This window comes from Camponotus floridanus, unplaced genomic scaffold (assembly GCF_003227725.1).
Source record: "Camponotus floridanus strain SB8 unplaced genomic scaffold, Cflo_v7.5 scaffold41, whole genome shotgun sequence".
NCBI lineage: Eukaryota > Metazoa > Arthropoda > Insecta > Hymenoptera > Formicidae > Camponotus > Camponotus floridanus.
In genome coordinates, this window is record NW_020229559.1 from 1,308,526 (window position 1) to 1,322,932 (window position 14,407).

General features: G+C 27.1%; 3 protein-coding genes across 3 annotated transcripts; 1 reads left to right on the plus strand and 2 right to left on the minus strand.

The window, feature by feature from the left end:
* Window positions 1–984: 984 nt before the first annotated feature.
* On the minus strand, window positions 985–7,028 carry LOC105256336 (nose resistant to fluoxetine protein 6-like). The gene is made up of 11 exons (XM_020029080.2): window positions 6,666–7,028; window positions 5,043–5,272; window positions 4,261–4,478; window positions 3,621–3,891; window positions 2,998–3,158; window positions 2,647–2,815; window positions 2,372–2,568; window positions 1,985–2,123; window positions 1,693–1,888; window positions 1,268–1,410; window positions 985–1,147 (listed from the first exon to the last, which is right to left on the minus strand). The coding sequence occupies exons 1-11, from the start codon at window positions 6,994–6,996 to the stop codon at window positions 1,019–1,021; spliced, it is 2,184 nt and encodes a 727-aa protein (XP_019884639.2). The 5' UTR covers window positions 6,997–7,028; the 3' UTR covers window positions 985–1,018.
* Window positions 7,029–10,400: 3,372 nt separating this feature from the next.
* On the plus strand, window positions 10,401–11,876 carry LOC105256326 (proteasome subunit beta type-1). The gene is made up of 4 exons (XM_011266144.3): window positions 10,401–10,607; window positions 10,778–10,967; window positions 11,084–11,320; window positions 11,452–11,876. Exons 1-4 carry the CDS (start codon window positions 10,510–10,512, stop codon window positions 11,635–11,637), a joined length of 711 nt encoding a protein of 236 aa, XP_011264446.1. The 5' UTR covers window positions 10,401–10,509; the 3' UTR covers window positions 11,638–11,876.
* Window positions 11,877–12,265: 389 nt separating this feature from the next.
* On the minus strand, window positions 12,266–14,001 carry LOC105256327 (endothelial differentiation-related factor 1 homolog). Its single transcript, XM_011266145.3, has 4 exons — window positions 13,620–14,001; window positions 13,451–13,502; window positions 12,670–12,830; window positions 12,266–12,571 (listed from the first exon to the last, which is right to left on the minus strand). Exons 1-4 carry the CDS (start codon window positions 13,692–13,694, stop codon window positions 12,416–12,418), a joined length of 444 nt encoding a protein of 147 aa, XP_011264447.1. The 5' UTR covers window positions 13,695–14,001; the 3' UTR covers window positions 12,266–12,415.
* Between the last annotated feature and the right edge of the window lie 406 nt (window positions 14,002–14,407).

The following is a 14,407-nucleotide window of genomic DNA, read 5'->3' on the forward strand; positions in this document are numbered from 1 at the left end:
TTCGAGTTCAACGATCTGTCGTCATACACTATGCGCCGGGTGTGCTGCGTCACACCAGTTCCAGAGAGAGCTTTCTAACAGCTAGATGTTTCTTATGCAAATTTCCAGGCGAGCGCAATAAAGATTATCGATATCGGTGAAAACTAACTGATCACCGAGAATGCGGTTCTCGAAAATACAAGAAACTACCTAACATGCGACAGGGATGTCTTTTTCAATAAGCAAGAGAAATGGTAAGACTGTAATGGAGGGAAATTTAAACGCATTTTACTTCGTATCTGGTCTCAAGACCGATATCATCAGCTGATAATAGTCAGGATATTTGTCTTGGCATGGTCTAAACTGATTTATTTATAGTAAAATTATTTTTTATATATGATACAAAATAAGACTTTAACCAGACATATATAAAATTAAATCTTGTACATAAATATCAGTAAAATGCGATTGAAAGCAATTAAATATTACTCAGAAAAATATAAAAAATGTCTATATGTTTATATTCTTAATATTCCTATTTTTTATATTATTTTTTATGTTCTTAATTCTTTATTTTTTATATTATTCATATTATTTTTTATATTCTTAATTATATTTTTAGTTTTACAAAGTATAAATTTTTATTTAAAGTAAATATATACACATATTATTTATTACGATAATAACTGTAATATAAAGCAAATTGAAAAAAAAACATCTCAATATCATAAACTGTAATCTTTATCATATTATATAGTTGTAATCTTTAATTTAATCTAGTTTATCGAAAAAATTTTTAAAAAATGAAATATATTTATTTTGCTAAACTGTGTGAACGCAAGAAATATTTATTAGATTATACATATTAAATTTTGTAAGTAATTTATTATATTTAATCAGGACATGTAATCGTTTAATTATTTTTAATTAGTTACATATATAATACATAGTTATATGACTTGTTATAAATTTTGTAGTAAATTATTTACTGTTCAAAAATAAAAATGTTAGGAAATAATTTTTTACATACTATAAATACTTATTTAGTGACAGCTTTTTTTGAGGGAAGAAATATTTGTGATAATTTTCTAAATGGTATCTCTACGCATAATGTAAGAACTAAAGCAATCAAGAAAGAAGAGACTGTATCTGGAATGGAATCCCATATCTAGACGAAAAAAATTTATATAATAATAATAACTAGTTATAAGATTGTTTAAATAGATAAGATGCGAAAAAATATCATTACACATATTGCAATTTTGTAAAAGAATCTTCATATACTTACCACATCATAAATTGAAAACATTCTAGGGTTTCTTCTTCGTCCATTGTTATAAATGTGAAATATATCACTCACGAGATAAACTCCATAAGTTAATTTTGCTAATATTTGGGCCCAACTAGGCGTCAAAAATTTATGATAAAATGCTATAAAAAATATATACATTATGAAATATAAAAATAAAAAATTAAGTAATTTTCATATTAACACTTTGCATGGAAAATATGTATATTATATTCAAAAATATGTTAAGTATAATTTTTTATTGTTTTAAAGAATTAATGTTTTGTTATAAATATTGTGAAATTTTTTAAATCAACTTGAAATAATTTCTTAATAATATTTCTTATCATAAATGCAATACAATTAAACAGCTATAAGTAATTCATAAAGTGTTAATTATTAAATTGTTTTTACTATATACGTACTTAAACGGCTGTCAATGGATAATACAACTATTATAGAACAAATGCAAATTGAAAATAATAATTTCTGGTAGAATGAACAAAATCCACCTTCTAAAGATGACCATTCGAAATGTGGCATAAAAAATCTATGTGCCCACAATTGAAATGTGACAGCCATAGTTAGAGGCAATATTACAACTAATACATGCGACCAGAACTATAAAATATAAAATACGATGAATTGGCTTGTGTAATTCAAAAATAGATATATTGTAAATAATATAAAATAATCATATAAAATAATATCACATACTGTCGATATTTGACGCTTTATTCCTCTATGATCATGTAGTATTGCACCCCCAGTTATACCAACAAGATATGCAATAAAACGCATGTATGTTTGTATATAATTTGATGCAAAAAATGGTGCCTCGCTAAAGTGTTGCACGCTAGAAGAATTATTATGATTTAGCAAAATATACATTGTATCTAATGAAAAGTGTATCTTTAATATATATATATATATATATATATATATATATGTATATTTATATATATATATATATATATATTTATTTACTTATTTATCTATCTATCTATTTATGATGTTATAAAAAATATATGTATTATTTCACGAAACATATTATATAAGTAAATATAAACACATTATATATGTAATAATAAACGCGTAACTTACCGTAGTGTAAATACAAAAACAGGCGGTACACGGTATAAATATGTTATTAGGAATGGTATAGCACAGCTGATAATTGTCAATATTCCAAGAAAAGAATATCCAATTTTACGAGGCATACACCAAAATGCATAAATTACAAATTGGCTAAGAATAAATAATTGAAAATCTACGGATAAATACCACGTTTGAAACATACACTAAAACAAAAAAACAGATATGTATATTATCCATGATTATCCTTTGCCCAATATATCAATCGATCTACGAAATCTTACCATTTCTGTTGGTTTTACATAATTATTAATATACAATAAATTTGCCCACCAATTAGTGGAACATTCCGTGCTTTCTTGTACGATTTCATGCTTCCATAAAGGTCCCGAACCGAGAAGCGGTAAAATCCAAGCATGAAAGAAAATTATTACGGCATAAGACGGTGTTAATCTATTAATTTATAAATTGAAATGCATTTTAATAGAATCAAACAATGATATGGCTCTTTGTAGATGTTAAATTTACAATCTTAAAAATTAAAATCATAGATTATAAAATATTCCATACATGTATATATATATTAAAAAAGTTTCAAATATCGACAAAAATAATATTGTTCTTTTCATATTTACCTAAAATATCTGGTTATAACATCACTAAAAAAATTGAGTTGCTTCCTTCGATCTAGATCCCCTAACATATGATATGTGACTAGAAGAGCACCCAAAGCAAAAAATACATCTATCACAACTTTTCCATTTAAATAAAATGCTATTGGTGGAAAAGCAAATAACTACAAAAAAATATTAAATTTATAAATTAAATTTTAATCAGCAAAATGCTTCAATTTGAGAGTCAGCTTTCTTCAAATAATTAAAGGATAAGCAAATGAATAAAGACATTTAAAAACAAATTAAATAAAAAATGTAGATATTTTATTCAATAAAGTAAAATATGAATTTAATATTATAAAATATAATTTTTCAAAAATATTATTATAAATGTTATATAATTATAGACACAAAATTTTCACATGATATAAAAATCTTTTTCGATGAATTTTGAACGCAAAATTCGCGAAAACAATCTCAAAAATAATAATTTTATTATGTAATATCGTTGCTTTCCTTCATGCACTCATCTCATTCACTTAGCCTTTCATTTAATATTTATAAAATATAAAACATTAAAATATTAGAAATATTTGTTATTGTCTCCATTATATATTACATTCATTAAAAACTGCAATACTTACTCTTTCAAAATCTATGACATTAACCGTTGGATTAGCATAATATTGTATCACACGGTGCCCATTTAATACAATAAGTGCTAAGAAAAATCGTATAAAGTGTATGGTATCGAGTCCTGGATTCGAATAATTTATCTGAAGAACACTTTTAAAATTTCTTCGAAGTGAGAAGCAAAGTAATGCATTTCGAACGGTTGATGTGTTTCCGCTACTTAATTCAGTCTCATACAAAGTACTGACAAATATTATAATCAGCAAACTTAGCAGTACAATACTAAAAAAGATTATAAAGATCATAGCACAGTATTATTATAAATATATAATTTAGCAAAAAAATTCAATTTATTAAATCATGAATTTTTCTTTAAGTTTAAAACTTATATTAATTATGATAAATATTTTTAGTTTTATTATATATGCAAATATTTATTATTACTTTTATTTTGCCTAGAGATATACATACGAAAAAAATATAAAAGAAAGAGAACAAAAGAAAATAAAGAAAAAGAGAAAAGCATAAATAATAACTTATATAACTTATATAAAAATTAAATACTTTCATATAATTTTAAGCACAAACAATGATTCTCTCTTATATGATAAATAACTTAAACTTGCATATTTTGATATTAATAGTATTTACCAGTATATTATTGCAGGGAGAGTAAATTTAGGCGCTTCCTCAATTGTTTGACAATAATTTATCTGAACGGCAGTATTTATATTAATATTCTTATTTGCACCGATCTTTTCTAGAGGCCTTTTTAAAGCCGTTTCTATATCTTTCGCACTGCATGATGATGGTACGCATATAGCTAGTTGCAACAAATAACGACGAACACGATGAATATTTCCTCGTTCCTGTATACAAATTATCATTAGTTACATACAACTAGTTACTTAATGATGCAAAAAATTATTTTATTTATAAATTTATAATAAAAATTTATATATTAACAATTTATAATAAAAAGAGAATTCACATACTGATAACATTTAGAAATCCATATATATATATATATATATATATATATGGATTTCTAAATGTTATCAGTATGTGATAACATACTGTATAATTTTTGATAAAAGAAAATATTCTTTTTTTTATTGCTTCTCTCCATTTCCGTCTATTCTATATAATTTGTTTATATATATATATATATATATATATATATATATATAAACAAATTATATAGAATAGACAGAAATGGAGAGAAGCAATAAAAAAAAGAATATTTTCTTTTATCAAAAATTATACAAACATAAATGACAAAAAAAAATTTTTTTCTTCCTGTTTTTTGTAACTTATTTTCTTTTTTTTAATCTGGTCTTTATTAGCAAAATATTGTAAATATATATACTACTCCTAATCTATATATATCTATAATAGTCTATAATAATATATATATATCTATAATAATATACCTCTATTGCTTCCCAAAAAGATTCGTTTGGATTGTAATCCATGGTTGGTTCATAAGAAATTGGTGCATCTTTCCTTTTATACTCAAGATCGACTAAACAATATCTACCAGCCATTTTATTTTCAACTTCTCCGGCATCAATTTGTAAATTGTAACATTCATCAAAATTACCCAAATGTCTTGTATGGCCGTATAATACGCCATCAGGATATTTCGATGAAGAATCAAACACTAAAACAAAATTTTATTAAATCAAAAATAAATCAACATATTTTATTTGTGTATTTCAAAAATTCTAATACGGAAAAATATTAAAAGAATAGAGCGCTTCAGAGATATAAATGATCCAAAATAAAGAATAATTATGCATACAAATACGCATAACAATCACTCTATTAATTTTTATAGCTTATTTAATATTTTTATTATATAACTAATGTTTTGTTTTTTAGTTGGTTATGTGTGTAATACTTTTTAACTACAGACAATAGCAATTATCATAAAAAATAAAATGAGATGTAAATTTTTGACATGTACATATTCATATATAATTTGATTATTATTTTTTTATAAAAAATTTGAAATTTTTAAATCTGATTCTACTTGTGAATATAATTTTTACATTTTATTTTATATTTGTATTACCAATTTTACTTTTTAATTCGTTATGTGTAGATATTGCACTTTTAGTTGTTACTACATAACCACATATTTTCAATAACAATCATCATAAATTAAAATAGGATGTAAATTTCTAACATGTCTGCTCATACATCTTGATTATTAAATTCAAATTTAAGATTGAAACCACTTGATTGTACTTGCGGGTAGACACAAGAATAATAATGCCTTCCGCATTCTGAGAGAATTTATAAGATGCGGTTTACAGATTCCTTCCGTTTACATATTTTTTTCGTGAGATAAAATAGTTGAATTATACTATTTAAGTGAAAACATTTATTTCTTAAATATTACAGAGAAATTTAATTGATTAGTTATATCGGATTATTGTTCCTCACTGTATCATTCTAAATCGGAAATGAAAGACGCGCGCAAGAAAGAAATATTTGAAAAAAAATATAGAGAATATAGAGAAATATTTGAAATAAAAAAAAAGAAAAAACAAATAATCTTTTGCATATTGTAAAATTATAATATAAAAAAAGATTTGAGAAAAAAAAACAAATAATCTTTTGCATATTACATATTGTATTATCAAATTAATGTTATCGCAACATTTAAAAAATAAAATTGTTCACAACATAAAATAAACATAATATATAACAAGAGACTAAATCAAAGAGGCAACAATAAAATTTGATTGAAATTTATTTATTTAAAAACAGATAAACGAACATATTACGCCACGAATAATAAAACGCGTCACGAATTATTTAAACTATTATTAAACTATTATATTGAATTTAACTTATATTAAACTATTTTATTGAATTTAATTAATTATAAATTATTGAATATAATTTCTCTTTTTTGTATAATATTTAATAAAAAAATACATTTTGGTATAATACCTCTTCATCTACAATAATCATTTATAAACTCAAATTTTTTAGTAGTTTACACAAATTTTGTAGTAGTTTACACAAATTTTTGATATACTTACTTTGCACAGCCCATAAAGTACCATTTTGCAATTCCCTTAAAAATCGTTGTGCATCTTCTTTACATTTTCCATTTGGCAAATCCTCGGACTGCGCGAAGATTATAGGTAACAATGGTAAATTAACAGGATTTAATAATTCCGTATTTGCAAAACACTGTTCATTATTATAACCACCGCCATTTAAAATACTGCTTAAATTATTCGTCCGATCTAAAGAATTTTTTTCATTAGATGTCCATTGTTCTGATCCAGAATGGCTCGGATCGGCAAAGCTACTTGATACTCTTAACAATAATGTGCTAACGGAAATTAGCACAGTTTGTTTAAACATTATCAACCAATGACTATCTGCAATGAACGAACTACGATAAACTAAAGCTTCTAGCTTTGTTATGTCTACTTATTTATTCACCTTACCCCACTACATCATAGAGAGAGTCAGAGTTACCTATATCTTATTCTCGCTTCAAAGAATATATCTCGCAATAAAACTACTAAATAACATTTAAAGTAAAATTAAAATAAAAAATTGACTCAAATAATAATAATTAAAAATTGATTAAAAATTGGCAAGTAAGAGCCAAGATGCGGTAATTGGAGTTCAGGAAAAAAGAGAAAGCTCTTCTTTTTTCTTTTAATATTAGTATATTTTAAAATACTTGTTACAATCAACATGCATTGAACATGAACATTTCGAAACTTTTTTTTGATCCAGCTTAAGCAACATTGGATATGTTTAGCAGGAAAAACACCGCTTAAAAATAACAATTGAATGTGATTAATTCTTATTTTTAGATTCAACAAATCAGTATCAAATGTTACAAGAATATAACACGACAGTTTTCTCCGCTAAATGCATCAGTATATTAAGCGGTAGAGAATCAGATTAATATAAGAGAATATTAAAATAATATGTAAAATTATATTAATCATTTTGCAATTGATATGCAGATATATTGCAATGCTGTATTTCGCAGTAATCTAGCAAATACATTTTCTTGAACAATTCCAATCACTGTACCAATATTATTATTACAGAATTCGGATCTTGTATTTTTCCTATTAATCACAGTATGCAACGCTATTATGTATGTATATCTTATGATGACTTGAGACTTGTTGACAAATTCATAAACATCTTCGATGGTTGACTTGCAAAAAGCTTTTCCTTTTTAGGTATTATTCATCAAAGTTTTTACATATTCAAGTTTCAAATCGCCATTGTAATATGTAAAATAGATAATATGTTTAATATAGTTGCATGTCTAGTGCGAAATAATGCATATAATTCGATATGTTATTGTCGCATTGAAAATGGATTTAAAAATCTTCCGAAACGATTAATATACAGAATGCGCCAAAAGTCTGTAATTTGCAATTAACAATTTCATATTTTTTCTTAAAACAACTGTATGTTTTTTTTACACCAATTAATTCCTCTCATTATTTTGTACATAAGCATTAAGATAAGATAATCGAAAAATAAATAGTTTACTAGATATTTTATGGTTTATGTAAAATTAAGAAATTATTTCAACCCTCATAACTTAAAATAGTACAAGTACTCAATGAAGAAATACTTTATTATAGTGTTTTGAAAAGCTCTCGAGATAAGCTATAGGAATAGATAATAAAAAATGGAAGGTTCCATTTAAAAAATGGAGATGACCTTGAAATTTCTAAAGCGCCTCTACCTACAAAAAAATTATTAGTAGCATGTTACGGCCCTCTTGGTACCGTACAACTTTTATACGTACAAAATTTTTGTATCTCTAAAAATAATGGAGATATTCCAGGTGGACAAAGTTATTGGTCCACCCTGTATATATATATATATATATATATATATATATATATATATATATATTATAACGAGTATTTTTAAATATACTATTAATTAGAAGAAAAAAAGAAGGCTTACTTTTCTTCATTGTGCTCCAGATACCTTGGCTTTTACTTGTCAATTTTGAATCCATTTTTAATTATTTTAAGTAAAATTTTAATAAATTATTTCTTTTAGATGACACGGTTAATTATAATTCATATCGTAATTGAGCAACATATTAGTTTTACATCTTTCAAATTCATTTTATAAAAATAGAATTACTTCGTGTCGTATAAAGAAAGCTAGAATTACTTCTAACTTGTTCTTAAAAGACAAGACTCTTCCAATAAAACTATTAATATGTGATTCATAATTATCTATAATTATATAATTATATAATTATATAATTAATAACATTAATTTTACATCTTTCAAGTTTATCTTACAAAAATCTTTCGTTCTTAATGTTTGCTACAAGTTTCAAAATGATAATAATTAAAATATAAAATTAATCCCTTCGGCGGGGGTGACAAACGATATCAGATACAAAAAATAGCGATAAATTTTGGTTGCAACATCTAGAAATCTACCTACATTTGCAAAACATTTTTTTGTGAGTGATAGAACAATAACAAGAGCAATATACGGTTCGGATGATAACAATACGCAATAAAAAATAAAAGGCTAAAAGACCGTGGCGCAAGAAGTTAGAGCGTAAAAAAAAATAAAAGTAATAATAAAAGACTTTAAGTAAGAAACATAATATATTAATCAGTTAGATATAAAAAATACATACGTACGTTAAAAATACATACACGCATTTTATTCTTCGTATGCATGTTTTATTGCGTCTTTTTTCTGAAGAGGTGAGTGTTGGCATTCTTTCGAAGAATTTAGCTTAAGGCCAGACATTATTAATTTTTTAGCTTGCTAACTATCTATGCGCTTTCGTCACATTTATTGTTAGCGTTTTTAAATTTTGCGATAGGATTTATCCTATCACGCTTATCCTTGTTTAATCGCGCTTTGTTTATTATTTAAAATTTAATTTTGTTTATTTTTCTAATGACTTCTTGAATATTGAAAAGGATCTTGAAAAAATCGAAAAAACGTACATATGTATGTATTTTTTTTATATCTAACTGATTATTAATATATTATGTCTCTTACTTACCCTTACGAAAAAGAACTATTGCCAGCCGCGAGAAAATTTCATTAATTCACTGATAATACAATTCTCATGCAATAATATACAATTAACGTATATTAATATACATTATAATTTTTTAATAATTTCGAAAAATCATCAAAATTATTTGAAAAATATATTTCTGCAAAAAACATAAGCTAAAGCAAAAAGTAAATACAGAATTTAAACAACTTGTAGATTTAAATTTTACAATTAATTCATGGTCCATATATTTTTAAATCTTCTTTTATCGATAAAAGACTCAGAATATGGGCCTATGTGAATATCTTTTCTTTCGATTCGTGTTCTCCTAATATCGAGAGAATTTTAAAATTAAAAAATTTATAAATCGCCATAGAATTCGAATTTTGCAGTTAAATCCAGATTTCTTTATTCCCATTGATCATACATGTATGTGTATAAATGGAATATTAAATTGCAAAATGAAGCCAAAATATATTTTGGCTTCATTTTGCCAAAATATATTTTGGCTTCATTTTAGCCAAAATATATTTTATATATTTTGAAGGACTTGTTTGGCTATTTTGATTTTTCTATATATTTACGTATTTTTGTATACTTTGTATTTTGTATATTTACGTATTTTAATTTTATCAAACATTTATATAAGCATTTGAGGTGTGTTCGAAAATCCTATTCGTGTAGCAGAGTAGTATTGAATTGACCAATAAGAAAACACGACCAAGTACGACTGTTTTGCCGTTCGATGTTATGCTGCGTCTGTGTCTCCTTTAAAATTGTAGTGTCATTTGGTGTCATTCAATTTTGTGTGACAGGAGTGATTTGAGATTTTGCAAACAAAAATAACGATGGCTCTATTAACAGAAAATGGAAAAGGATGTTTACCCGATTACGAGGTGCAAGGAGCAAAAAAAGTCAGCTTCAGCCCATATTCCGATAACGGAGGGTAAGTAAAACGAAAGTAACCCCTCTACCAATTTTGCTTTTGCCAATTTTAATTATGATGACCGCGCAATTATGATTAATTAATATTTTTAATTTTTATCTTCTTACGTTCTTTCGAATAAAATGCATTGTATTGAAAGATATTGTTAAAATTATTATTTTTTTCTTTAGGAGTGTAGTGGCTCTCGCAGGAGATGATTTCTGTGTCATTGCTGCGGATACACGTCTTAGTACGGGATTTTCGATTTACACTCGAGAACAGGATAAATTATTTCCTCTGTCAAACACCACCATCCTAGGATGCTCTGGTTGCTGGTGCGATACCTTGACTTTGACTCGTCTCTTGTCCGCTCGTATGCAGGTACAAATTTTTATTGTGTATTCAATTGAGACTAAATATAAGTTGTAAAGCAATCACATAGATATATGATCATAAATTCATATCAGATGCGTATGCAATATTTATCTTTATTTTAGATGTACAAACATGAACATCAAAAAGAAATGACAACTCCAGCAGCAGCACAGATGCTTTCAATAATGCTATATCATAAAAGATTCTTTCCTTATTACGTCAGTAATATACTTGCTGGATTAGATGAAAATGGAAAAGGATGCATATATAGTTACGATCCAATTGGACATTGTGAAAAAACTACATATAGAGCTGGCGGTTCAGCAGGCGCACTTTTACAACCACTTCTTGATAATCAGGTACAATCAGGGTTTCAATCTAATATAGATATAATTTATCTTCATAATAAAAAGTACTTAAAAGAGAAAATTAAAAAGATAGTTTATATTCATGTATATTGCATTATATATGTAATGTTTTTATCCTTTAGATTGGATATAAAAATCAAGAAGGAGTTACTCCTGCAGTCTTGACTCAAGAAAAGGCTGTGGCAATCTTAAAAGATGTTTTCACTTCTGCAGCTGAGAGAGATATATACACAGGTGATGGAATAAGTATTAAAATTATTACCAAGGATGGAATAAAAGACTCCAGTTTTGCCTTGAGAAAAGATTAATGGAAGTGAGAAAAAACATTTATACATTGATGCAAATAAAGTTATTTCAGTATCTTAACACATTTTTTTTGTTATCGAAACTTTTCTCTCTATTTTAAGCACTCTTGAAAATAATATTCTTTGTGAATAAATTGAGAATAAATTAATTTAATTATATTAAAAATGTAGATTGCCTGAAAGAATGGTATAAAAAATACATATGCATCAGTGAAAGATACAAATACACAATGATACTTGAATAGGCGTTCTTTATATTTATACACAATATTTTCTACTTTATATATAGAGATCTTATCTATACTTATTTTAGTTTTAATAAACCTTGCATTCTTTTTACAACTTCTCTGTACTATGGTGCTCAATGAACAAATATCGGGTACTTTATCATAAATTAAGAATTTTATTTTGTCACTCAAACATATTTCGTTCTTACTTCATAATTAGCATTAGTAATGTACACGTGAAAATCTATAATATGTAAATGATTACGCAAAGGTAACTCAATAAGCCTTGTTTACATTATATTACTGTATGCATTTTGTATGTACTGTATGTTACTTTGCATATATATCATGATACCCTAAAATATCTTTCTCTTACCATAAAGGCAAATTAATTATAACCCATTTGTTTCATTCAATGTAACCAAAGGAAAGAAGGTTAGGGGTTTGTTTGTTTGTTTGTTTGTTTGTTGCATTCCATTCTACCGTCTTTCTCATAACTCTTTCTTGGGAATAATATATAAGGATCGAAAGTAGAGTTGTTTCCCCCCCGAGATTCACTTCTTCGTCCCGGGGGTCGTTAACGGTTTGCCGCGATCTTTACCACGCAATTTGATCCCAAGTACTCGTTCAATCTTACCAATGACCATTTGATTTGGTATTCCACGTCCCGCTTCATAATCATTAATGACTTGAGCCTTTTCGTTTACTTTCTGTAAAAAAAAGAACATGTAAAAATTATTAATCATAGCAAATGCTTGTCTTTTATTTTTCTAATAATAAATAATTTCTGTACATAAAGATACTTTACTGTAGCTAAGTCTTTTTGAGATAATCCTTTGTTTTGCCGTCCTTGTTGGATAAGTTTACCAAGTTCAAGTGGAACTTGATCGTGTTTTAATTCCTCTGTTTCACGATCTAATTTGGCTGTGTTCTTTGTAGTCACATGCTGTCTATTTGCACCACCACCCCCTATCAGAGGTTTCAGAATTATTATGCTTTCAATAAAATAAAAAAACAATTAGTATTTAAAGGATAATATCTTCTTCTATTAAGTAAAACAATATCTAACATATATTATTATACAATATTGAAGTATGAAAAATATTTCATTTGATTCTTGGTTGATGCTTTCTATCTTTTATTGACATCCTCCAGTTATCCGTATAATATAATAAACTATCAACTTATTCTTCAAAATAGATGCTTTATACATATATATCTAATCTGTACATAAAACATGTTTATTTTAAATTAACCTGAAATTTTTATCTATGATATAAAACATGTGTGTATATGATGACGTGACAATAATTCTAATTACATGCTTCTTTGATGATAATAAAAAAGAAATTTGTTCCAAAATTTAATTTAAATTATTTAAAAAAAAGTAAATAATAATTATTAACAATTTCTTCGACAATAAAATCCCATTTTATTCTCAGAAAATTACGCGAATTGATGTAACCCGAAATTATCATTATCATTGATAAGAAAGCAAAAGTGCCGTTTTGTTTACATCATGAGGAATAATTTTGCGAAGCAAGCCGGGGGAGAAAACGCGACAAAAATCCAGGAGCAGAATTACTCACATTTCGCTTGTGTCTCGACGGTGTAACCCTGTCGTCGCGCATCGTTCACCGCCTGTAAATAACAAACCTCATGTACAAGTTAGCAGTCGCGTGCGACGCAAATACGAGCATCGCGATCTCTTGTGCTAACGTGATAACCGCGCACCGGGATTCGCGAATTTTCTCAGACCTTCTCGGTTTTGAGCGTCGACGATTTTGGGGCGCGTTTACGCAGCGTGATAGGCGCGGTGTCCCAATCTGACATGCTGCGAGGATTGCTGCGAACGATCAGCGTAAAATCGCGTAAGTCAAAACGCAGTCTTCTCGAGTAGCTACGATCGGCCGCTTGTTCCTTACACTCTGCTCGCCGCTGTGTTGCTTTTTCTTTTCCAGCGCAAGCTTCCTCTCTTTCTCCTCCTCGCGGACGTTCCGAAAGTCATGCAACGCGACCGCTCGATCGACCGGTGCGAAGCTACAATTTCGCGGACACCGAATCTTGAATCGCGCCCCGAAGGAAAACCGTACGTAATTTCGTCCAATTTTACGTTCACGTCGCTAATATTTTCCATGCGGTATCGATCGATAGATCGCCATCCTTGGAATCTTCGAGCTGTCAACCGCGAAATTTGAGATTAAAATTCCAACATGCTATGGATAAGTACATGGAAAAGTAGATTACTGGCTGCCTAAACGTCTAATTATTTGAAATTCCTCGATATTATACGGATAAAAAAATATCACACCGATCGTCTTGATTTTATTATTATTCTCGCGGAAAATGAGATGGCAATTGAAGATTGAATTGACATAAATTAAATTATGTATTGGACAGATTTACGATACTAGAAAATAAATAAAATAATTTATATTCATCGAACTATAATGTTTGCGTGAAAGTCTTTTCAATTTTGACATTTCGAGTTGACATTTGATATTTTAACATTTGACATTTTGACATTTGATCTTTTGATCGACAGA

Coding starts and splice junctions, on each gene's coding strand:
- LOC105256336 (XM_020029080.2), bottom strand. CDS start 6,996: ATGTTTAAACAAACTGTGCTAATTTCCGTTAGCACATTATTGTTAAGA. Junction 1,411..1,692: donor ATCCATTGACAGCCGTTTAA/GTACGTATATAG, acceptor TATTTTTTATAG/CATTTTATCATAAATTTTTG. Junction 1,148..1,267: donor TGTTTTCAATTTATGATGTG/GTAAGTATATGA, acceptor TTTTTCGTCTAG/ATATGGGATTCCATTCCAGA.
- LOC105256326 (XM_011266144.3), top strand. CDS start 10,510: ATGGCTCTATTAACAGAAAATGGAAAAGGATGTTTACCCGATTACGAG. Junction 10,608..10,777: donor CCATATTCCGATAACGGAGG/GTAAGTAAAACG, acceptor TTTTTTCTTTAG/GAGTGTAGTGGCTCTCGCAG. Junction 11,321..11,451: donor AACCACTTCTTGATAATCAG/GTACAATCAGGG, acceptor TTTATCCTTTAG/ATTGGATATAAAAATCAAGA.
- LOC105256327 (XM_011266145.3), bottom strand. CDS start 13,694: ATGTCAGATTGGGACACCGCGCCTATCACGCTGCGTAAACGCGCCCCA. Junction 13,503..13,619: donor CGACGCTCAAAACCGAGAAG/GTCTGAGAAAAT, acceptor TGTTATTTACAG/GCGGTGAACGATGCGCGACG. Junction 12,572..12,669: donor CTCAAAAAGACTTAGCTACA/GTAAAGTATCTT, acceptor TTTTTTTTACAG/AAAGTAAACGAAAAGGCTCA.